Below are 23,934 nucleotides of genomic sequence, written 5' to 3'. Positions count from 1 at the left end.
TAGATATGGTTGGTTGTTTTTTGTGGGAGTTATGTCAGTTTTCCTTTTCATTGCATCACATCTGCTTCGCTGCCCCGCCTCTCCTAAACGATATCCCCTATTAAAAGAAATAACACAACTTTTAATCAGATATGCAGCTTGAGCATCCTGACTCATTTGGGTTACAGTTGGAGAAAATTCTTAGGAGGACCTTCTCAAAATGCATGGCAAAGAAAATGACAGAAATGACCCCAAAAATGGCACCTTTTTCAACATGGCCGACTTCCTGTTTGATTTAGCCCATATGTCCAAGAGACTTTTTTGAAGGTACGGGAAGGGGCTACAAGTGTGCTGAATTTGATCCATGTCGATCAATGTAGTGGGCGGGGCTGATTGATTGAAATATTGGAGGGGGCGCTATGGAGCCATTTACTATCTTTTCCACTATATTGTAATTTTACTCTATTAAGGACATAACTGTCATGACTCATGGCAAGTATGGTGAAGATCAAAGGTTTCATGGCTTTGTTACAGGTACTTCCTGGTTCACGGTATCAGACACTTGTTGTTGCCAAGGGGTGGAGCTAGTTCAGAGTCATATCATTGCATTGTAGATTTTGATTATCATGGGACTGGCATCAAATGTGTCGATTCCTGTGCTGATATGTTTTTTTATATGGGAGTTTTGGCAATAAGTCTTTGTTAATGAGACATAAAACTTTGAGGGCCCGCCCCTCCTAAACTAAATCTTCTATTAGAAGAAATAACACAACTTTAAATCACACATGCCTCCTGAGGATCCTGTGCAAGTTGGGTGTCAGTTGGACAATATCCCTAGGAGGAGTTGTTTAAAATGCATGGCAAAGAAATGACCCCAAAAATGGCACCTTTTTCAAAATGGCCGACTTCCTGTTGGATTTAGCCCATATGTCCAAGAGACTTTTTTGAAGGTACTGGCAGGTTCTCCAACTGTGCTGAATTTCATCCATGTCGGTCCATGTAGTGGGCGGGGCTGATTGATTGAAATTTTGTAGGGGGCGCTATGGAGACATGCTCCATTTATTCCATAATGTTTCAATGGGGCTTAGTTCAGGGCCTTACTGTCATCAGTCATGGCAAGTTTGGTGGCGGTCCAAGGTTCCATGGCTTGGTCACAGGTACTTCCTGTTTCATGGCGTTGGACCGCCATTCGCCATGTCCCGTTTAGCGTAGCGACTTGAGGTTTTTATTGTGGCATCATGAAAGGGTTTGACATGTTTTGGAGGAGTCTCAAGTGTTTTGGACCATTTGCTTAGAAGCATGACCCTCAAACGTGGAAAAAACCACTTCCTGTTGTAAGTGGGCGGGGCTTAGGTCTACACCAGCAATGGTCACATTAATCTGTTCAGGACTGATCACTTATTAATCCCTATAAGTTTTAGGGTGATCAGATCAAAATTGAGAATTTTATAGTGATTTATGATGTCACGCCGCCGCATGGAACTTCGCCATGGTGTCACGGGCACGCTGTGCAGCGTAGAGCAACGTCCTTTATCAGATCTCTTCACCAACATGTTTTGTGATGCCTGAGTGAATTTGGGCCATGTGGTGTCTACCAAGCCAGAGTTATGGGTGTGTGAGCAAAAAACAACACTTTTGACCTCCAGGGGGCGTGGCTATTTCATAATCAAAATATTGACATATAGAACTCTGTAGGAGGGGACTGCCATCATATCTAGCAAATTTGGTGCAGAAATGTTGCTTTATTTGGGAGTTTTATCCGTTTAATTTTTCATGGCGAGACATCAAACTTTGAGGCCCCGCCCCTCGTAAACTAAGTCTCCTATTAGAAGAAATAACACAACATTTAATCACACATGCCTCCTGAACATCCTGAGCAATTTGTGGCTCAGTGGGATAAAAGCTCTAGGACGAGTTCGTTAAAATGCGAGGCGCTAAAACGCCAAAATATTGACTTTGACCTAAAATGGCCGCCTTCCTGTCGACATTTCACCATGACATTAAGTGGATTTTTTGTTCGCCCTAGCATGTAGATCATGTGTATGAATTTTCATAAAGATTAACGACATGCAGTGGCGGGGCACCTTAAATAGGTGGCGCTCTCGTTCAGTTTCGCCCAAACATTCTGGAGCACCTCAAAATATCAAATTTTTCGTATTCCCTTGGGGGGGTACGCAAAATTTGGTGAGTTTTCGAGCACGTTCAGGCCTCCAAAAAAGCACGCGAAGTGTCCGAATAAAAATAATAATAATAATAATAATAAACACTGCAATTACAATAGGCCTTCGCACCGCCAAGGTGCTCGGGCCTAATAATAAGCTCTCATAAACTGTTAGACGTCGGTGTTAAGTAGACTAAGCTGGACTGTGTGTAACCTTGCGAGTCTTTTCCATGTCTCCGCATGGCAGTCTCTTCACAAAGTCTATGCCAGTCAGAGGGGTGCCAGTGGGTGGGAGCAATATCGAGGCATCCATCATTAGATACTCCACATTCAGGGGTTTACTCTGCAACAAACAATGATGAGCGACAAGACACAAAACAAAAAACACCCAGAGTCAGGCATACATGAACAGCATCCGCAGTAACTTTCAATCAAATAAAGTTTAACTAACCGTCATGCTTCTGTATTCATCTTCAAACATGTCCAGAAAGATCTCCTCTCCCTGTGGGGACACCCAAAATGAAAGTGGATTTAAAACCCATGCGTGGGAATGCATTTAAAGACAGATCACCAGATCAGTTTCACTCTGTGGATGTTTTTTCAGTACTAGTTTTATTGTTTTGTGATTATTGAAGGTTGCAGATAGCAGAAACCATGCAAGTAGAAAAGCACTCGGAGTGCGTAGACCTCCACCAAGCAGCTCATTTCAGCCATATTGTGAGGAACCCTGTGCCCACAATTCCTTCCAGATCACTCCCAAAAGTTAATGGAATCAGGACCCATTCTCAGAAAAAATTCACAAAATCTGGTTAGTAGTTTTTGCGCGAAGTCGTTGACATACAGACAGATAAATTAGTGCAAAAATATAAGCTCCTCGGTTGACGTAACAATGTCAGCTGAAACTACTTGCTCAGCTTTCCTCTCTAACATTTTCACTTTGGCACACACTAAGAGCTAAACCACGACTTCAGTCTTTCAGCTGAAATTGAGGACTTTTCCGTTTAATCATTATCAGCACTGTTCATTTGTGATTTTGGATGGATGACTGGAAATAAAACCTTTGGGAAAATTTGTGATTAAACCTAAAAAATAGAAAAACAGTGTCCTGAAGTGCACTGCGTTGTCTGGTAAGTATCAGTTGTCTGGGATAATACTGTGTTTGCGTTCAAATTTCTTGACCACAATGGCTTTTCAGTGTAACCACATTCCTGTACCAGTGCATGTAAAGCAAGACAACACTAGAGATTATTAAAACAATGAATGTTTCTTATCTGGAAAAAAGAAACTGTAGCCACCCGACTTATAATTAACTTGACGCCATACGTCCCATCACCACATAACCAAAACATCTAGACACGCAACGCAGGCACTTCTGAAAAGGAAAGTCCGAACTGCCTGGACATGAACATTTAAGCATCTACAGCACAGCATGTGTACACAAGTTAGGATGAGGTTGTTTTCATACGAACATCCTGTCCTAATAAGGCAAACCTGACAACTTTGAACTAAAAACTTTTTGGATTGTATAAACATCAAGTTACATAAAGTTTGACCATCAGACACAAGAAATCCCCCATTCTTTTACTTTAAAATCATGTAAAAAGTGAGTGCATCTAATGCAAAAAGTTATACAAGTAAAGAGTAGAACTTCTTTAAAATAGCAGAGATTGAAATAAATAAATAAAACCTTTCGTCACAAGAAATTTATCACAAATTGTTGATGTCTACATGTACACATCTATCCTCCATTACAACAAAAGTAAAAAACAAAACAAAAAAACAAACAGCTTGCTGACAAACATGGATAAAAATTCATGTCTATATATAAAAGGCTGAAACACACTTTGGGAAGCATCAACTAGTGTATGAAAATGTTGGGTGGAGACGGTTACAAATGACAAAGCACAAAACGGCTACACTCAACTTACACCACTGTCTCTGCAAGCCGGCATCTCTCTTAGTACATTCATAAAGAGTTTTATCATTTATGAGAACCGGATTTTAACATGAAAATGCTGCAAACCCTTAAAATATTTTCTGGTTTACAGTGACGCTCACACTAAAGGGCAAAACCTGCTTTGTTAACACTATTCAGAAGAGGTTTTACTGGAAAAACTGGAAAGTCGATGGAAATCGTTTCCTTCAGTTGAAATGCCTTCTCATTTTCCCACGGTGATCACCAGTAAATCAGACCGCTTTCACTGATGTGGACACATTATGCTGTGTCAAAGACTGGTTCGGTTGCAGAGGCGCAGAGGTACTAATGACAGGAGCACTGGAGGAAACCTCCTGATGGATGTATGAATGATGCTGTGAATGATATAAATAAATGCCAGCAAGATGTAAGCACTTAGCTGCTGGAGGGATTCCCGAATGGAGAGAGAGAATGTGTTAAGGGATCATAATGATCTGCTGGCTCCAGATAATGTCTGGCTTATATAGGCAGTTTCAGTACGTCGGGAGCTTTTCTCTTGAAACTGCGCCCAGTTCCGCTTCCCTCTTTGCATCAGAGCCAATTTTCTGGGATTCCACCAACATCACTCACACTGTCAGTGACCATTAATCCTCCTCTTGCATCCATTTCCGTGTGAGATCACTTTTTTTTTCTTTTGGTTTTTGTTGTCTTGGTTGGGGGATTTTGGTAATTATGAAAGCTACATTAAAAAATCAAAATGACTAAAGGTTCATCTCTTTGTATATTATTGATCCAGAGATAAACCACCAATAAAAAAAAACCAAAACATCTTTACCTTTCACCTCTGCCACCTGCGTTTTAATCTCACACTTTAACCACTAAACATTGAACTAAAAACAGGTTTTTATGGATAAAAAGAACTTGTTTTGGACCAACTATCTGCTGGGCTACATTTCCTGGACCCTCACAGTGTGATCAGCTACTGTGATACAGTACAGCTTCAAAGATAAACTGGACTGGTCAGAAATCAGTGTTTACAACAGTAATGATTGCAGCCTGGAATGATAGACATCAGTCATATCTCAACTATCTAAGCTTTCCAGTTCTGTATAGCATTTGTATGTACATCAGAGGAAAATAGATACTTGTCATGTCCCTTCCACAAGACGTCTGGTACCAATGAGCTCAAGTTCTCCTGCAGCATGATAACAAAATGTTGAGTGAGCATTAGATAACAAGAAGCGTGTATCTCACCCAACCAAGGCAGGGTGTGCTTAATCTCACAGCTGTTTGGACGTCTAAAGCAGTGTTTTTCAACCTTTTTTGAACCAAGGCACACTTTTTTTCACTGAAAAATCACAGAGCACACCACAAACCAAAATGTGGCTTTTTAAAAAAAAAAAAAAAAAAGTCTATATTATTAATATAAAGTCTATGAAGTAAAAGCCTCTTAAATAGAAATCAAATAAACACAGGAAGAAGGAATTTTATTATCTTTCACCACAGCCTGTTTGGATGAACACAGAGCTGCTCTTTCGACCAATGAGGGGAAATTGGGCAATTTCTCAGGGCACACCTGATAATCTCTCACGACACACTAATGTGCCACTGCACAGTGGTTGAAATACACTAGTCTAAAGGAACAACCACACACAAGGCTTTACACAAGTGTGCAAATATGCTCATACTTTTAAATACTGCTATCACATACTAGTTCCATGTCTGCAATATTTTATACCAGAGGCAAGGAATTCTGGGATAAATGTTCTTGTCTGACATAGCTCTTAGCCCATAATAAAAGGAAGCATGTGTGTCGCAAACATATCCCAGGAGAAAAACCTCATACCACACATATAAGGAATTCTTTTCATTTTACTGAGCCGGCACATAGATTTGCAGTGAAATTATTCCAAACGTTCAAGGAGGACTTCTGGATTAGTCTGATTAATCCAACCAGCCTCACGCGACCGATTTAAAAACTGTTGTCAGAGAAGTGACGGCGCCGACAGCATTCCATCACCAGTCATTATCCAGGCAAACAAAAAACTCTTTCAGTTGTGTTGTCTGTGCTTGCAGAGGGATTACTTTACAACATGCGAGTCTTATCTTCAGGGAGTTTTACTTTCAGTTCCAAGTTCAAACTGGATTTAACAAGTTAGGCTTTTGTTTTGTTTTGAAGAACTGGATGTGAGACTGACTGCTGTTCCAGTCTTCCCTTTGTTTATTGCATCTTGAATGACTGCTAAGCCTTCATGTGGTAAATTCCACACTGCAAGCAGGAATTGTATGACGTTACACAACGCAGCAATAGTGAAAGAAAAGTCTTTAGCGACATTGTTTACTATCCGTTATTCGTGAACCTCTTTTCACCTACAGTTTGGTGTTAATGTGTTGTGTTTATGCATGTGGGGGATGGGAGGCACTTGCTTTTCAGTTCAATAGTTTAATATGTGAATCTACTGGGTTTTGTGAGTGTACTGCAGGATTATATAAGTGTATGCGTGTTGGGTTACAACACTGTGCACGCTCACCTTGTAGAATCGCCGCAGGAAATGCAAACTTTCTTCTCGAGCACCCTGAAAACAAAAACAGGTCAGTCTAAAGACCGTCTTTCTGTTTCTACATGACATGCAAGAAAACATTGTCAGTGTTGAATACAAGTTCAGGCAAAACTGATGATGGTGCACATTGTTTGTTTTTATCATTTGTGTTTTTAATAAAAAAAAAAAAAAAAAATCATTTTTGACACTTGCAATTATTATGCTTTTAGTTTAATCTGTATTTGATAATTCATCTATCTGATTAAAAACCTTATCTCTCTGTGTCTTCCAGGAGATTGTAAAGAGTTCCAGCAAGTTCAGAGTGAAAGCAATCGTCATATCTGATTCTGTACCAAAAGTACACAAGTTTCCCCCTAATGTGCCAGAATTCCCAGAAATTCAATGACACAATATTAAAAGAACCTTCAATTTTCAATGGAACAGTTAAAATATCTATCATGACCCCACTGATCAGACATGATTAAAACTTTAGTTTGAATAGAGAGAATGTATTTACTGACTGCTGCCATAAACTAGCATTTCTCAGAAGGAGCAATCTGAAAGTGAACCTTCAACTTTGCACCACATTAAAAGGAGCATTAAAGGTACTTTACACGTAATGTTACAAGTACTACAAAACCTCTGACTTTAAATAAAAACATGCTTCTTTCTCTGAAAGTTTGAGGAAGGAGTTTTACGTAGAGCTTCCTGCATCAAATGTGTTGTCAAAGTAGTTTTAGCTCAAGAAGTGATTTTTACCCTTTAACAATGGCGAGAAGCGAGACGTAAGTGATGACGAATCAAGCTGCATTGGTTTACAGTCAAGTGTGATTTTAGAATGACCAACAGATGGTTTCAGTTCTCTTTGTTTCTTCTTGTTATCAATAAATCAATTGTGAAAAGCTACCTTCCTGTAGCTCGGTGTGAATGCAGAGAAGCAGGTGGGGAGCGTTACCCTGAAGTGTCCATAAAAAGGAAATGAGCATTTTTCCCAGAAGGATGAACAACAAAAATCAATTACTGTGCAAGTAGGAAAGACAAAGAGAGGAAGAGGAGTTGAAGGCAGTGAAAGTCCTGGCTTGTTTTTACGCCCTGCGTATAAAAGTATTTGTTTGAATAAATAAATAGTCTGAAATGAAATAATTCCCACCGCATTAATATACTATATAAAGCCCTACATTATTGATTTAATGCAGGGACCTCCACATCCTAACCTGGAGGGCCGGTGTCCTGCAGGTATCGAATGTTTCCCTACTGCAACCATAGACTGTATATAAAAAGATGAACTGAGCCTCCGTGACGTCACCCATAGGTTTCTGAAGAGCTGAATTGAAGCTTGGTGGGCGGTTCCTACCATCGCCATCTTGGCTGCGTCATGCGCGTCGTCTCGCCCGGAAAATACATATATGGGCAAAGAGGTGGAGCTGAGAGGGGGGCTGTGAGCATCATGGTGGATGATTGACATCGAGCAAACTCTGAGCTTTCTGTAGCTAAAAGCTAACCGAACTAACTCAGCGCTAACAGGAGCTAACCAGCTAACGGCAGTAAGTGGGCTAAAGTCACGTTGCTAACCGTCTTAAAACTGCGGATGTTCTACGTTCTTCTGACTTGAAGCCGGAGATTGGTACCTGTCAATCAAAAGAATACGCCCCTAAATATGCCGAACTTCGAGAATAAATTACTTTTAAATGGGTGAGTTAGAAAGAAATCCCCCCCCTAGTGGACGAAGGAGGAACTGCAGTTTTAACTGCCTTCACTTTTAACCGCCGGAGGTTGCCGCTTGACTGCAACACACCTGATTCAAATAAAACTGATCTCCACAGCTTCAACATTAATTCTACAAAAAAATGTAGTGACAACTTGGTTAATGTTGCTACTTTTGGCTACTATTAGCAAAATGCTAATAAAGACACTTATTCAGATTAGGCTGTGGTTCTCTATTGCAAGCATCATGACAGGTTACATGGCAGCCCAGTGCACATCTTTCTCATTTTTTTTTTTTTCTTCTTCTTCTTTCCTTCTTTGTCCAAACTGAGCACCTGATGCTTTTTTACGTGCCATCTGCTTGGCTCATCTAATAAAAACCCTGACGGAACCTGCTTCCATCGTCTGCTTTGGCATAAATGTGCTGTATGTTTTGCATGTTGAATAAAACCCATAACAGTTGAATTTGTATGTTTATTATTGCAACAAACTGAAAGTAGCCAAAATATGGGTATCTAAAACCAAAACTTTATTGAAGTTATTTATTGAATTTATTTGGAAGCTATACGTGACTATATATGAATTGCATTGTGGCCTGCGACCTGAGATTCCCCTCCCACTTGTCTTTCTCTCAACGCAGACTGCTGCTGACTGTGGCTGCAACTTTCTCAGAAGCAGCAGCAGCAAGGTGATATGTTTGCCACCACAGAAAAAAAAAAAAAAAAGAGTACCCAACCTGCATAACTTCACATGGAAATGGATGGAAATTAAACATTTTTATTTTCTTTTTTTCTCGTAGGCTGGTGGGCTCTCACACAGAAATGAGATAGAAAGCATGGTACGCTCCTTCACACCCATAGCAACAACCTCCCCTGGTTGAAGAGATTAAATGATCGAAGGGCTAAATAAGAGGGTTTTGGTGGAACACCAGAGGACGTGAAAAGAGAGGTCAAATACTACATTAGGGAGTTATTAAATCATAGTCCTTGTGATATTGTGACACATTTGTGTAAATCAAAGAGCTGCATATGTGTGGTAGTGTGAACTATACCTCCAGGCAGGCCAGATGGACATCTTTGATTATACAATGGTTTCCAGACAGTACAGACTGCTTTAATAACAGGCAGCTCAGCTCAAGGGTAGCAAGACGCACCTTACCATCTGGACAAATGAAACAGAAACATGGAAATGTTTTCATTTATTTCCATTCACTTTTCTAGCTTTTCTCTTAATGTTATGCGTGGTCCTATAATTTTGCAAAGGACAGTTCAGTATTGGCAACTACATATCTATACAACAATAGACAGTACAATATTGTGTAGTATGTAGTGCACAGGAACGCAAAGAAAGTATTTAATTTTTAAAAAAAAAAAAAAAAAAAAGCAGATGATAGAAAGCAGATGTGGTTTTGTGTTACCTGGCTGTGCTGCCTGGTTCATCACTCTAATGAGTCTTTCTACAAGCACCAGGCTGTAAGAGCTCCTCTCTTGGTCTGGAACTGGCAACTGAAGACGCTCCAGAAGATCACCGTTTACACCTACAAATACACAAGCCAAACACAAAACAAACTGAAGTTAAGTTTTAGTTCAACAAGCCAGAAAAGCAATTCTGTAAAACTCTTTAGAAAAAAAAAAAAATAGAACTGTTTCTACAAAGAAAACTCAACATATCTGAGGTGTTTTGGTTTATCTCGCCCAACTGCATCTAAATACCGGCAGCTCACTGTGTAATACTACAACACTAGCTCTCAGCTAGTCAGGTTATATGTTCAACTGTGGACGTGTGTACATTTATCTGTACAGTTACGGCGTGGTGTAGGAATCAGACTAACAATCACCCATGAATCTGGAGGCACATGGCGCAGACAGAGAGAAAGAGATAAACAAACAGAATCCTAAAAAAAATTTCATATAATTAGTAGAAAGGAAAATAAAAGCATGAACAGATCTGACAAGACACAACAGATCATTTCATAAAATCTGAGTTTTGCAAGTATTTCCTTTCCAATGTAAACAAATAATTTCCTTTCCTTTCCAAAATGAAAACTCAATCTAGGAAAGCACTCGGAGAGCGCAAACCTCCGCCAAGGCCTTTAAGAAATTCCTGGATCCAAACGATGATCTGGATCACCACCTACATTAAATCAGTTTTCTTTTCACATTTCCAACAACTTCTGAAAGTTTAATGGAAATTTATCCATAGATTTTTGAGTTATCTTGAACACAAACAAACAAACAGAGAAACGCCGGGTAGAGTAAAACATAACCTCCTTGGTGAAGGTAATTATAAAACGCTCTTCAGGCCAAAAGTCTCAGCAATTTTCTCAGCTGAAAAGGGTTTTACTTATTATTTAGTTGGATGTTTTTATGAATATGAAATGAAACATGTTTGCAGCACACTCATATGCTGTAGGGGTCAAGAAAATTATCTATAGTCCAGTGACTTTATTTAAAAAGAAAAGAAAGAAAATTAAAAAACAAACAAAAGAACCCTTAAATAAACATTAGCAAAAACTATTTGAGAACCAGCAAACACAAACTTTCGCCTTGGTTTTACATAAGCATTCCTCTGCTGCCATGTCCGTCATGCTTTTTAGTGAAAAGCTGAGGCGCTTCATGACTCAGGCAGAACCAGTCCTTATGGATGTAGATGAGTTTATCTTACTTATACATTCTTTTTTACATTTTTCTAAGAGAACTGATTACTTATCTTCTCCTGCATATGGTCTCCAACACACCTAAATCAAACTACTGAATTCCCTCCTTTGTGCGTCACTCAGCTCTGCAGGGGACTGGTAACCAGACGTTCAGTTAAGGCAAGTGTGTTGGAGAAGGGACACATCTAAAAGTTGCAGGATAGTAAATTTTAAGTAACGTACTTGGACACCCCTGGTTTATAGTGACCAATTAATCTAACATGCTTGTCTTTGAACTGTGGAAGAAAGCCGGAGTACTCGGAGAAACCTACCCATAAACAGGGAAAACATGTAAACACCACACAGAAAGGCCGCAGCATGAAACCCTCCCCAGCTGGGGTTCAACCTTCAACTTTTTTCTTGTAGTGAGAAAAAAATTATGGTAAATATTTACATTTGTATTTAATTCAGAAAAAATATATTAAAATGGGAAAATAGCAGATACTGGAGCAACATATACAACGTGCATAAATATTCTTTCAGGGTTCCGACCTTCAAGCAGAAAGCAAAACATTTGCAGTGCCTACTTGCAATATGCCCACTTGTTACTCCAAAACACATTTCCACTTGTTTAAATACTGTGGTTGTGTGTTGGCTGACTTTAGAGGTGAACATTGCAAGAGGTTTATTTCCCCTCAAGCAGAATGTTGACGCCTCGCTACTGTACTACTGTACAAAAGTTAATGTTTCTAAAGAAACATTTAGATAAGCTTGTCGTTTGTTCTTAATGTAAAAACTAAGCTCATGCATGTAACATACGTACATTCATTCATTCATTATCTGAACCGCTTAGTTCAAGAGGTGGAGCCAATCCCAGCAATCTTTGGGCGATTGGTGGGGTACACCCTGGACAGGTGTAACACACATGTAAAGTACAAGGAAACATAAAAACCAACCTTTGCTGTGTGAGACAGCATAAAGCAGGCAGAGAACAAACAAGGCGTGGTAGTCATCATCTGTGCAATCAAGGGCACTGTACACCATGTCTAAGAATGGTCTGCAAAGATAAGAAGAAAAGAAAAGAAATTCAGTCCGCAGATTCCTCCACTGTTTTTGGACATTTCCAGCTGCTGCATGTGATGAAGTGTGAACATGTACCTGCTCCTCTCAGCATGTGTGCGAGTGGCAGCGGCAGTCTTCTCCTCATCGGTGATGTTTTGCTCCGTCAGGTCCGTCACCTTACACTTCTCCATCACAACCATCTCTATTTCTGTGCACAGAAACACACTTTGTACTCACTTTTTAAATGTCCACAAGCATGGACATTTCTTACCCCAGTACATACTTATTAGTCTCACATACATCTAGCACTTTCAAAATGAGAAATAAAATAAAATAAGGTCCATGTGATTATGATTAGATGATCTGAAGTGGCTCCTTCTCGAAAACAGCAAAGAAACATCATGGCTGTTCCTTTTATTGAGCAGAGAGCAGGTAAAATTTTGTGATATTTTTATACAGCTTAAAAGTCACTTCACTGACAAGCTGTTTTTTTGTTTTTTTTAAAAAAGTGTTTTTTTTAAAATCACTTTTATCAATAAGTTAAATGAGGTAGGTGTTGTTTTTCCAAGCTAAATGGTACACATCTCATTCTGAAACTGCTTCTTGCTCTGCAGCCCACGATGCTATTTGTGCAACAATCCATCACTGCCAAATGTTATGCTTACTTAGACCCAAAGAGGTTTTGATGGTTGTGTAGCCAAGCATACGAAGCCTGTCAAAGTCATGAAGGAATCACTTCAGATGAGGGAGATGGTCACAGATGCTAAGCTAACAAACACACATGCACACTCAGAGCAGGAGTGAGAGACAGGCGGAGAGGTGAGGAGCACAGCATGGATGATGCGTCACTGTGGGAATGGATAGTTTGCCGTCATGGAGGTTGTGTGGAAATATGTTCAATTGTAAATACGGGGAAAATCGGGATGTACCAAACAGAGGAAAGACTGTGACCTAATCAAGCTTCTTAAACCCAATTTTTTTTCCAAAATATTTGACTGTTGATGAGGTAGATTAGATGTTTTTAGCAGCAGAAGCCTGGAGCAACAATCGTGTTTCAGTTTAGTTTTTCACCCCACTGGTAAACAATAAAGCAGAGTGCATGTCCAACAATTCCCAAAAAAAAACTGGGATGCTACGATGATCGTAAATATAAAGCAAATATAACAATAAATATTTTATTCACAGTAAAGCATAGAGAACATATCAGATGTTTAAAGTGAGACATTTTATTCTCTCTGAAAAAATTCTAGACCATTTTAAATTTGATGGCAGCAACAACAGAAATGTTACAACAGGGGTAAAAATAGCTGGAAAAGAATTTTAATTTAGGACTGAACAAAACATCTGGAGGAACGTGTTCCAACTAATTACATTACTGGTAACATGATTGGGTATTAAAAAAAAGAAGGCACCTCAGAGAGGCAGATTCTCTCAGGGGTAAAAATGGTTCAGCAACCTGCAAAGTTGCAAAGTTGTAGAACTTTGTCTACAAATGAAACAAAAGAAACAAAAAAACAACATTCAACCTGCTATCTGTGCTCAGTCAAAGGAATTGCATTGTGGATGGAGGCAGTACGGGTGCATTAGTGTATATGGTAACTTGCACATGTGAAAACATGTGAACATATGTTGCTTGAAAATTTGAAACATATTTCCTCTTCCAGGAAAGCCTTGCATTTCTTCGTAAGCCAGAGCTAAACTACATGCTGCCTGCAGTCCAGACATTTTACCAGCTGCAAACATTTGCCACAAAATACAACAAAGAAGGTCCGAAACGGCTGAGCATTAAAGAATGAGACACAAATGGGACAAGACTATGTTTCTAGCATTCCCAGATGTGTAGGAAGTGGGAGCACCACCTGAAATAAGAAGAGATGCTCCACAATCACCTTTTTTTTTTTTTTTTAGATGTGTTGCTGTTTTCCTTTCCTTTATGAGCTACTGTGAATAAAATATTGGTTCATGACATTTTTAATTAACGAGATTCTGGTTTTTCTTCTATTTTACAGAGAAGCCCAACTTTTACACAATAAGGGTTGTACTATAGAACGCTGTTAAAGACACTTTAAACTTTCTTTTTAAGCTTTTCTCTGTTTTAACGAGTTCTATCTTCTCTGTTTGGAGACGCAGCATGGCTGCAGCGCTACCTGCTGGAGGACTAGACTGTAAGGGAGATCACAGGTCTGACTGATGGAAGTAAAGCAGCATTCACAAACACAGTCCTGTACTGCTGTGTCCAATGAGACACACACTCACCTTCCGCCATCTCCCCACTCGCTCTGCTTCCCTTAGAACTACCACCTCCTCCTCCCTCTGTACCTTTTCCCTTCTCCCTCTCTCCTCCTCTGCTGCTGTCATCATCCCAGCCCTCCTCTAGTCCTCCACCACTGCTGCTTCCTCCCCCTCTTTCATCATCCTCCTCCTCGCCCAGGTTCTTATAGTTCGGTCTTTTCTGCGTTTTTTTGCGCCCCCGGTGGCGGGACAATTCCAGGGAGCGCTCCAGAGATTCGGGCGGTTTGATGAATCGACGCACTCCTCCTGAACTGGCCTGCTGGGTGACAAAGGAGCAGAGTGGACAAGTTAGAAAAAAGTGAGCAAGTGAGGAAACAAGATGGGGATAAAGAAATGTTACTGTCAACAATAAGTCAGACATTAAAACTTTAGTAACACTGAACAGTACATTGCAATGTGCACTAACTGATGATGCTACAAAGTGAGTGAGAGGAAAAATGAGTGGACCGATGATTATATTCTGAAGAAAATGCACTCAAAGCCTTTTTATTTAGAAGAGACATCCTGTTTCCAGTGAGTAATTTCATGCCAACATTTTAAGAGTCGATGTGGCATCGTAAAAACTAGATAGGGACAATAAATATACGTAGTTTAAAATGGGACTGAGAGTGTGAGAAATGTTCACAGCCATTCACACAAAAAGACATTTACTGTAAGAAGCTTACAGCACCGTCATGCTGATCCATAAAGCAGAAACACACTTCTTCCTTTCAGCACTTTTTGCATGAAAAAACGCCCAACATGCACAAATATGATCATTCTCTTATTCTATTCAAAGAAATAAATTTAAAAAAAAAAAAAAAAAAAAAAAGCTCTTAAAGTTGCACCAAACCACACATGCACAACCCGACAGGAAGCAGCTGGTAGACGATAAGATGCCCAGCCGTGATGTCAACATTCACTTACAGTAAAGCTAAGCAAGCATGATAAAGATTACTTTATCATGCTTGCTTGGGGGGGGGGGGGGGGGGGGAGAGGCTGGACTTCTCGGTGAAACATCTACACGAGAATTTGAGGTAATGATAGCCACAAATAAAACTGTGGAAACTAAAACTCAAAAATAGTTTTCATGTCAGTAAGTTTCTTGTAACTTCTGATAAAGGCACTTTTGGTTGTCAGTCAGCTGTGACCCACATCAGCAGCTAAAGTACCGCACGATCAGGGCTGTACTCCGAAAGATCCGCAGCTCCTAGTCACCAAATTTCTAAGAAATTTCTTAGAATTGTTTTTTCTTAGAATTTGCCTTTAAAGTTCAGAGTAGATCCCAGTGAAGATAAATGTATTCCTAAACAATCTAGGCTCTCCTAATGGGAGCTCACTGAAGAGCAGGAAAGAGGACTTTTAAGAGGCTTAAGGGGGCTTCCTAAGCAGCGAAGAAAATGGCGACGCGAAGAGGCAGGAGAGACATTCTCTGCACTGCATTCTGCACTGGACTGGAAGCACAAAAATGACTAGAATGATACATAAACTTAACTAAAGAAATATAACTATCAACAGGTGAATAATGTGCAAGTGGGCCTTAGTTTTCAACCATTTTTTGCTAAATTTTAAAGCATAGCTTATTATTTATTAAGCACAAATTTCCTTTTTAGGTCAAATATTATTTACAATTTCACAGTCTTCATAAAGACGAGATTCTATCATTAACTCTTCGGATTTAATGGTCCATTTTATGCTCATTATCCCCAAAACCTAGCTCTTAGGATCAACCAATCGCAGCTTTTGAATTGATGACTCATACTTAGCAACTGGGCCATGCGCCCCTCCTCACTAAGATACAGTCGGAGTTTCGTCCATTGCTTGCTCGGGGTACACTGAGCATGTTCTGGGTTCACTTCCAAGCCAAGACTCCTTGCAGGGAGTTTTAAGGCTATGTTTGGAGTTCCCAGAATCTTAAGGAATATGGCTCCATTAAGATCCCTAGGTCAGTGCAAAGGTCAGCACAATATGGTAAGTTTCAGCTTTTCCCCCTTTTGTTAAAAAAAGAAAAAAAAAAACCTCGACAGGAATGTCTGACAGGAATCTGGTTCAATTAAAGTGTTCAACTGTAATGTGGCCATTCAGCCCGAGTGGGAACAATAACAGCTCGGCTCCGGAGCAGCGTTATCCAATAGGATGACACCATGGTAAAAACTGAATGTCACAAATTGTTTCTTTAGAGCAGCGATTCTCAACCTTTGTGTAACACAGAACCCCTTGTAAAATATTTTTTTCAGCCAAGTACTCCCTAACCACTGCAAAGTATTTCTGGTTAAGAGAAAACATGAAATAGGCCTAAAGCACTTTGTAATTTGTGTTTAGTGTATTAAACTTTAATCATGAATAACAATTGCCATTGTTTTACACATCTCTGCTACGCTTCAACCAGGACTCCATTGTTTGCGTTGTCAAGGCGACAGTGACTGACGGATATGATTTGGCTCGTAGCAGGTAGGGTTCAATTCACGTGGGAATGTGGGATTTTAAGAGGAATGAAATGGTGTAAATCTAAATGTAAATTCAGTTTACAAATGTACACTTACATTTATTGAAATATATTAAATATTTATATAATATTATATTCATAATATTTTATTTAAGGAAGTTTTAAAGAAAACCTAAAGTGATGTGTTTTAAAAAAAATTTCACTTATTCCCTGGAAGGCCTTGAAGTACCCCCAGGGGTACGCATAACCCCATTTGAGAATCCAATACCAGATATGGGATAAACTTTGTGCCACTAGGGAGCAAATCTGAATTCAACAAAGATTCAATTTCAAATACAGTCATTCAAATTCAATTTTTTAAAAGCAATTATTCAAAACAGGCATGTTCAGATTCAAATGGGAACTATTTATATGCAAATACAAAAAATTCAGACTTACTCCATAGTGGCACGAAGGTTATCCACAACACAGGTTTCTGGACCTGCCGGACCTACTTTGGCCAGATTGGAAGAAGTACCGTCTATTGGACCATAAACTGTAATCATTTTATGCTGCTGGCTAATATGAAAGGTGAACATAAACATCATAAACCACTGAGAAAGCTTTTCAGCTACAGCTGCAGGTGGTGGGATAACTGCAATTTAACTTTAAAAGCACTTTTACTACCAAATCAATCAGAAACAGGTGTGTATCAATATGCAAATCCATTACTATCTTCATTTTTAATCAATCAATCCACTAAGAATCCAAATAAACTTTGAACAGCCTTATCAACTGGATAGTAAACGTGAGTCCTTACTATTCCGAAAGGCATTGCTACTTTTCTTGTGTTGCCATTTAGTAAACTAAATATTTGGCAAAAACGATGGTTGGTTTATATTTGAAAGGAAAACAAGTAAAGATGGAGAGAACACATTGACTGACTAATGAATAAAATAATTAACTGTTTAATACATTATAATAATAACATTTGTAAGTAAACTAAACACATTCAGAAATGTGAAAGAAGAAGTCACAGCAACCCAGTATGATTCTGCCTGAGTGGTTTCATTTCTTGAAAAGGTTCTTCTCTTACAAAAAACTGACTGAAGCAGTGAAACTAGGTGGCCTCATTTTATTCAACCTCTTGTGCTAACAAAAACCCAAACAGAAATGTACTGTATACGGACACACATCCACCTGCTGCAAACAGTCTGAAACCAAAACCAACAGCAGTCTGATTTACCTCTGCGCCAAAATTTTAAAAAAAAATGGCCTCTGTAGCAATTTCTTGTAATCCCCCAACCAATCACAAAATCACAAGCAAGTTATATTATAGACATATAGATGTTCTAAATAATATTTTCTCCTCTCTCCATCCATGCTTGTGGTCTTCCTCTGCATTCTCACGAGGAGAAAATCTGTCTAAAAAAAGTATTAAAAAAAAAAAAAAAAAAAAAAAAAAAGACTATTTCATTCAGCCATTAGTGAAGCATTCACGGTTGCTTTTTTTATTTTCTAGGATTGTTTGAAAAAAAAAATCATACAATAAAGTACTGAAATGGTTTCAAGAATACAGTTTCAAATTAAATTGATTCTATTTTTTGCGTTTCCTCCTGAAACATAAAGAAAAGCTTTTAATATTTGATCTTCTGAAGAACAGCTGAAGGAAAAAGAAAAAGCACAAAAATAAAAAAAATAAAAACAAAAACAAACGTTCATATATGTATCATCTCGTTGTATTGCTTAATGTGTCTGAGCAGGACGGCATGTAGCTGCTGCTAAAAACACAGTGTGCACGCTGTCAGATATAAACCACAAACTAGTATCTGTCTAAGTGTTGCACCTGTTAGCTGACAGTGTTCTGGTAAACCACTCACAGTCTCAGCCACTGCTGAGAAATTAATGGAGATCAAAGAGCATACTCTACACACACACACAGACACACACACACACACACACATTTTATAAAACAGCTTCATTTGAGCTTTGAGAAACTCTAAACTAGCACACGTATTTAACATGTAGCTACACACGATAACATTATATATCCAGATGGTGTGTTTGCCAAGAAACATCTACATAAGCAAGTGAAAGAAAAAGAGGAAAAAAAACAAAAAACAAAAAACACTTCTTCCAGGAAAGAGATCTGGGTTAGGTGAGCCAGCTCTGTTATGAGTTCCATCATGTGACCCAATTTCCTGCCACATCACAGACAAACAGGAAGTGCCATTTTACCACCTGCGAAGAAACAGAGCCTGTGCCTCATTGGTCTGTGTTTCATCTACCATAAATCAAACATTAACACATATCTGATGTGGGGAACATAATCAATACCCAAAACCGAATATGCAGGTAAGGGGAAAAAAAAAAAGACTTTTTTTTTTTTTTAATGAATACCAAGAATTTGCCTCAAAGCTTCTCATATCTACATGTTTAGGAGGCATCGTGGCTTTCTGGTCTGACATCACCGTGGGTTTTTTCCAAACACATAAACTCAGTAATGAGTTTCAGTTTATCTGATTCTTATTACTGAAAAAGAACAATTAAAGCTAAATGTCACCCTTTGTGAAAAGTCCTAGAAAAAATAAAGTAGGATTAACTGACCAAAGAACCCAGGAAAGCAAATGAACTTGTCTTCATGTCTTCTTGACTGAAATAATAATATTTAAGTCAATTTCAATGATTTCTGCAGTTTAGAAACGCTTCTCTAATATTCCAGAAATCATGGCGGTAATTCAAGTTTAGCTGTCTCCACTTGTGGTATACCAGAACCGTGAAGACATTGCACCTCATGTCACATTCACTGAAAAGGTAGGCTGCTTCTTACCATAGCCACAGATTAAGCGCACACACACACACACACACACACACACAGTAGAGAGAATAACCACAAGGGTTCTCAGAAACGCTCACTAGCTCAGCCCGCCCACCTGCTAGTACAAACAGATGGTCAAAACATTGAGAATTAGGGGAGTGGCAATGAGAGAAGAGAAACAGGAAGAGAAGGAGGAGGGAGGAAGATGCGGAAGAAAAATCAGAGGCGAGGGGAATCAGGTGGGGAAGTAAGGGGGACACAACGGGGAAACTAAAGAGAAGATAAAAGGGAAAAGGGAAATTACATGACCATAGAAAGTGAGAAAAAAAAAAAAAAAAGCAAAGTGAAAACCAACATTCAAATAAATCCAAGTGAAGATGAGAATAAAAAGGAAGGAAATGTTAGAAAAATGGAAAAAAAAGTCATTTGCCTTTAGTTGTTTTGATGTGGGTGAAGCATGCAGAAAACCAATGACCCTACCACCTTCCAACCACCCACACACACTTCTGGAACTGTGTGTGTGTGTGTGTGTGTGTGTGTGTGTCCATGTGGTTGGATGCGTAGGTGTTCACTTCTTATTCAAGAACTGTACTCGGTGTGTGTTTGTTTTACGTTTTAGAGCGATGTACACTGCTGGAGTTGTTGAATGTTGTTACGGCTACATCAGAAACACGTGTTGGAACAGCTGAGCGGGACAGCGTGTATCGTTATTACCGTGTTTTTGTGAGTGCTGTGTACGTCTGTCTGAGGGGTGAAGACAGACAGGTCTCCGTTGAGAATAACGTCTGCGAGGGCGCTGACCAGTGGTTGATAGTGAATGATCAGAAACACCTGGAAAACAAATACCCAAAGAAAAAAAAAGGTGACTTTTGACCATCCACACATATTCCCACTGACAACTGCCTCCCACTTTGCAACAGCATTTTATTCTACCATAAACTGAACAATAAGCTGAAATAACTAAAATGTTAAGTCACAATCACACCAAACTTTTAAAAAAAATTATTTCATTTTAAGTATTTAGTATAAAACTGATGCAGACCCAGTGTGTGTGTGTGTGTGTTGCTTACTTGAGACAGCAGGTATAGTGACACCTGAGGGTTAATCTTCCGCTCTTCAGACTAAGAAAACAAAAAGCGGAATACATTTTTTTTTTTTTTTACTCTTGTACTACTATAATATACTATAATATACTGTTATAATAAGAAGCAGTCAAGACTTCTTTTTTCTTTTAAATACACTCCCCATCAAGCATGTTTGGATTTTTAGTTGTTGAGTCAAAGACGAATAAAGAAGTTCTGCATTCAGACCTACTTCTGCACTAAATATGAGACTTGAAAGCATAAAAAAATCTAAAATTAAGAAACATCAAGGAAAATGTTTGTTTCACTATGAGATTTTCAGCCATCATGAGGAAGTTTCAAGTCTCACTCAGAGCGCTGCAATTACTTAATAAATTGGGAGTAATGTGATAAATGCGAAAGACGAAATAGAAGTGAGTCACTGTTTATCAAAGGTCATTGTAAATTATTATATTTGGGGAGTGCTTTATCAAGATCAGTAGTTCAGAATAATATACCACACAACAAGGCACATAGCAGATAAAAATGAACTGACGGGAAAAACACACACATACATATATGAAATGTGAAATTTACCCAAATAAATGATCCCATTTTCAAATATCAGTGTCCCATGGTTCATTTTTAAAGGTAACTGGGGGTGACGTACCGTCTCAGGACTAACCAATGAGTAGACATAGAGGGGCAGGAAGAGACGGTTAAGGAGGTGGTCGGTTAGCACGTCATTAAGGAATTCACAGTTGATGATGAGGATGTCGTTCAGGTAATGAAGATGGTCGAGGTGCTCTGCTACCAGGTCACTTAGCTTTCCTCTGTTTTTATGCCTGAGAAACAGCAGTAAGAGGCAGAACAATGATGTAATTTTGATAATTAAGGATGCTAGTATAAAGCACAAAAAATGAGCTTAATATTAGTTTTTTAGGCTTATTTTAAGAAAAAAACACAACAATTACAAATAAATCTGTCCTACTACACAGTATGTATAATTTTGGATTTATCAAATAAGTAGAACAGTTTTTAATCCCAAGACAAGCCTGACCCCTAGAGGTCTTGCGGTGAAAAGACTGAGATCGCTTACTCTTCATCTGTCTGCACACACTTGTCCAGTTCAATGACATGGCTGCCGATGAACCACACCAAGTTACTGAAGTACGGGACGGCGGTCTTATCTCGAATGTAGTGCAGCATGTGCTGGTTGTCCACTGGAGAGAACAGTTTCAGCAATAATTAGCTAGGTTGTCCACAGACGTCAAACAAACAGTTAATTCATCTGAAGACACTGCGTGATCCCAGGAAATACCAAAATGGAACAATTAAACATGATCATTTAAAATAAAATGCAACGGAAAAGAAAATACACAAGATTTAAACCAGATTTTCTCAAACACTGTACTCTAATTAAAAAAAAAAAAAAAAAAAAAAAGAAAAGAAACATTCACGAGCAAAGAAGTAAAGGAAAGTACACAAATTTGATCACATCAAGAGTGTTTACAGGTTTTTGGGAGAACTTCAATATGTGGGAATAAGTATAACCCCTGTTTATCCATAGGAGGCAGCATGGAAGCTAAGTCCATTGTTAGGGTCTAGGGACATTAAGTTTAAATAAATAAATAAATAAAAAAAACTACAGCCATGGTGTTATTAAGAATTTGGCTTACCGGAACTTTGCAGTGTCAACTACATCTGTGTTTCAGGAAATTAGCTCAAGGCAACATTAGCCTCCACTAACAGAACAAAGCTAAGCAAGGTATGAGTAGCCAAATCCAAACAACGGACAGAGGGGGAGATGCTGACTAACCATGTAGACCAAGACTGTCAAACCCGCCACCAGACAGAAAAAGAACAGAAAAAAAACAAAAAAACATGTTGAACTCAGCTAAAATAAAGTTTTTAAGCAATTAGGCTGACAAACAATTAATAATAATTTTAAAAACAACTCATGAGTGACATGCATGTGTTTCTGAATTTATGCAGGTGGATGAGAGGCGGTCAATGATATACAAGAGTACACGCACCTACATAATTAAGACAAATACATCATTTGGAACAAGCAGGGCTGGGCAACCACAGACAAGGCCTGATTCATTAACAGGAAAAAAAGTGAGATGTATTTCAATTTGAAGTTTGAATCATGTTTCCTGAACACTGTCACTGCTAAAAAAAAAAAACAACAAAAAAACAAAAAACATGGTCATGTTAGTAATACCAGGGATGCACCGATCCACTTTTTGAGAGTTCCTATCCGATACCGATATCTGAAATGTGAATATCTGCTGATACCGATATTTGCAGATACCAAATCTGTTTATGTGAACATTATTGTGACCATGGTTATTATTGCTGTTATAACTGTGTAAGATTTCATTAGGTTGTAATAAATGACCCATCCTTTCTGAAGTTACCTCACCAAAACAAATATAACAACATTACAGATCTAACAATTTCAACAAGTTTTATTCTGATTTGGGACATTTTACCTAAATACAACTATACATGTATGGTTTTGAAACAAAGATCTAGCTTTAGTGTAACAAAAAATGTCATATTTTAACATTAAAGACATTTATTTCTTTTATAATATGTCCGACGGATGTCATCAAACACATCTGCGCTGGCCTGACTAGTGTGGTATCGGATATCGGTTGTGGTATCGATCGGCACACTTTTATTAATACCGAGTATGAGTACACATGCCTGGTATTGAGCCGATACCGATACTGATATTGGTATCAGTGCATCCCTAATTAGTACATTATAGCAATACACTACAAAGACTTGACACGTTGCCTGGATACCCAGCCCTGAGAAAAAGACTGAATGAATGGAACCAACTTACATGAAACTGCAGTTAGGCAGATGGGGCGCGCAGAGGGAGAGGAGTAGAGAGACAAGGGGAGGAAGAGTGGGAGGAGTGGTTGGAGAGGGGAGGGGGAAACAGACACAGGGTTAATGTGAGTAAGGGGGCGGCTGTGGGTGGGTGGAGGGTGGGACGGACCCTGTAGGTGTCTTGAATAAACTGCAAACAATGGCACACTTGGAAAAGGAGTTTCAATGTTGTGTACCCAAATAAAACATGATTTTTTTTTCTTCCATCTTCCTTGGATTAATGTCAAAGTTTGATCAGAGATAAATTAGTCCTGATGCAGAATGAAATGGTTTCCCAGGTAGTCATTTGTTGCAGTAAACATATCAAGGAATCAGTAGGAAGTATCAGTCAGTCATGTTCAGCATTGCGGGGCTACAATTGTCTCCTCTGTGACATACTCACCCAGTTTACGCATTGCTCTATCCTAAAACATAAAAATCTACCTTTTCATGAGAGGGGGTGGGTACAACTTTGAA

The 23,934-nt window shown here is 38.9% G+C and overlaps 1 protein-coding gene across 5 annotated transcripts in view; it reads right to left on the bottom strand.

Moving 5' to 3' along the window:
- clec16a (C-type lectin domain containing 16A) overlaps positions 1 to 23,934 on the bottom strand; it is a 55,339-nt gene that overhangs the window by 22,551 nt on the left and 8,854 nt on the right. For 2 of the 5 annotated variants that reach the window (XM_079252413.1, XM_079252416.1), the window contains exons 6-17: positions 21,671 to 21,794; positions 21,242 to 21,416; positions 20,581 to 20,631; positions 20,225 to 20,341; positions 14,253 to 14,547; positions 12,093 to 12,204; positions 11,891 to 11,991; positions 9,717 to 9,836; positions 9,351 to 9,460; positions 6,587 to 6,631; positions 2,592 to 2,642; positions 2,355 to 2,483 (exon numbers count right to left, since the gene is read on the bottom strand). In XM_079252413.1, coding sequence (XP_079108539.1) covers positions 2,355 to 2,483; positions 2,592 to 2,642; positions 6,587 to 6,631; positions 9,351 to 9,460; positions 9,717 to 9,836; positions 11,891 to 11,991; positions 12,093 to 12,204; positions 14,253 to 14,547; positions 20,225 to 20,341; positions 20,581 to 20,631; positions 21,242 to 21,416; positions 21,671 to 21,794 — 1,430 coding nt within the window. The remainder of the gene's footprint in view (positions 1 to 2,354; positions 2,484 to 2,591; positions 2,643 to 6,586; positions 6,632 to 9,350; positions 9,461 to 9,716; positions 9,837 to 11,890; positions 11,992 to 12,092; positions 12,205 to 14,252; positions 14,548 to 20,224; positions 20,342 to 20,580; positions 20,632 to 21,241; positions 21,417 to 21,670; positions 21,795 to 23,934) is intronic. The other 3 variants (XM_079252414.1, XM_079252417.1, XM_079252415.1) reach the window with 2 other exon arrangements.

Source organism: Telmatherina bonti, assembly GCF_933228915.1.
Source record: "Telmatherina bonti genome assembly, chromosome: 14".
NCBI lineage: Eukaryota > Metazoa > Chordata > Actinopteri > Atheriniformes > Telmatherinidae > Telmatherina > Telmatherina bonti.
Note: the sequence above shows the minus strand (reverse complement) of the source record. Positions and strands in the feature narration are given on the sequence as shown.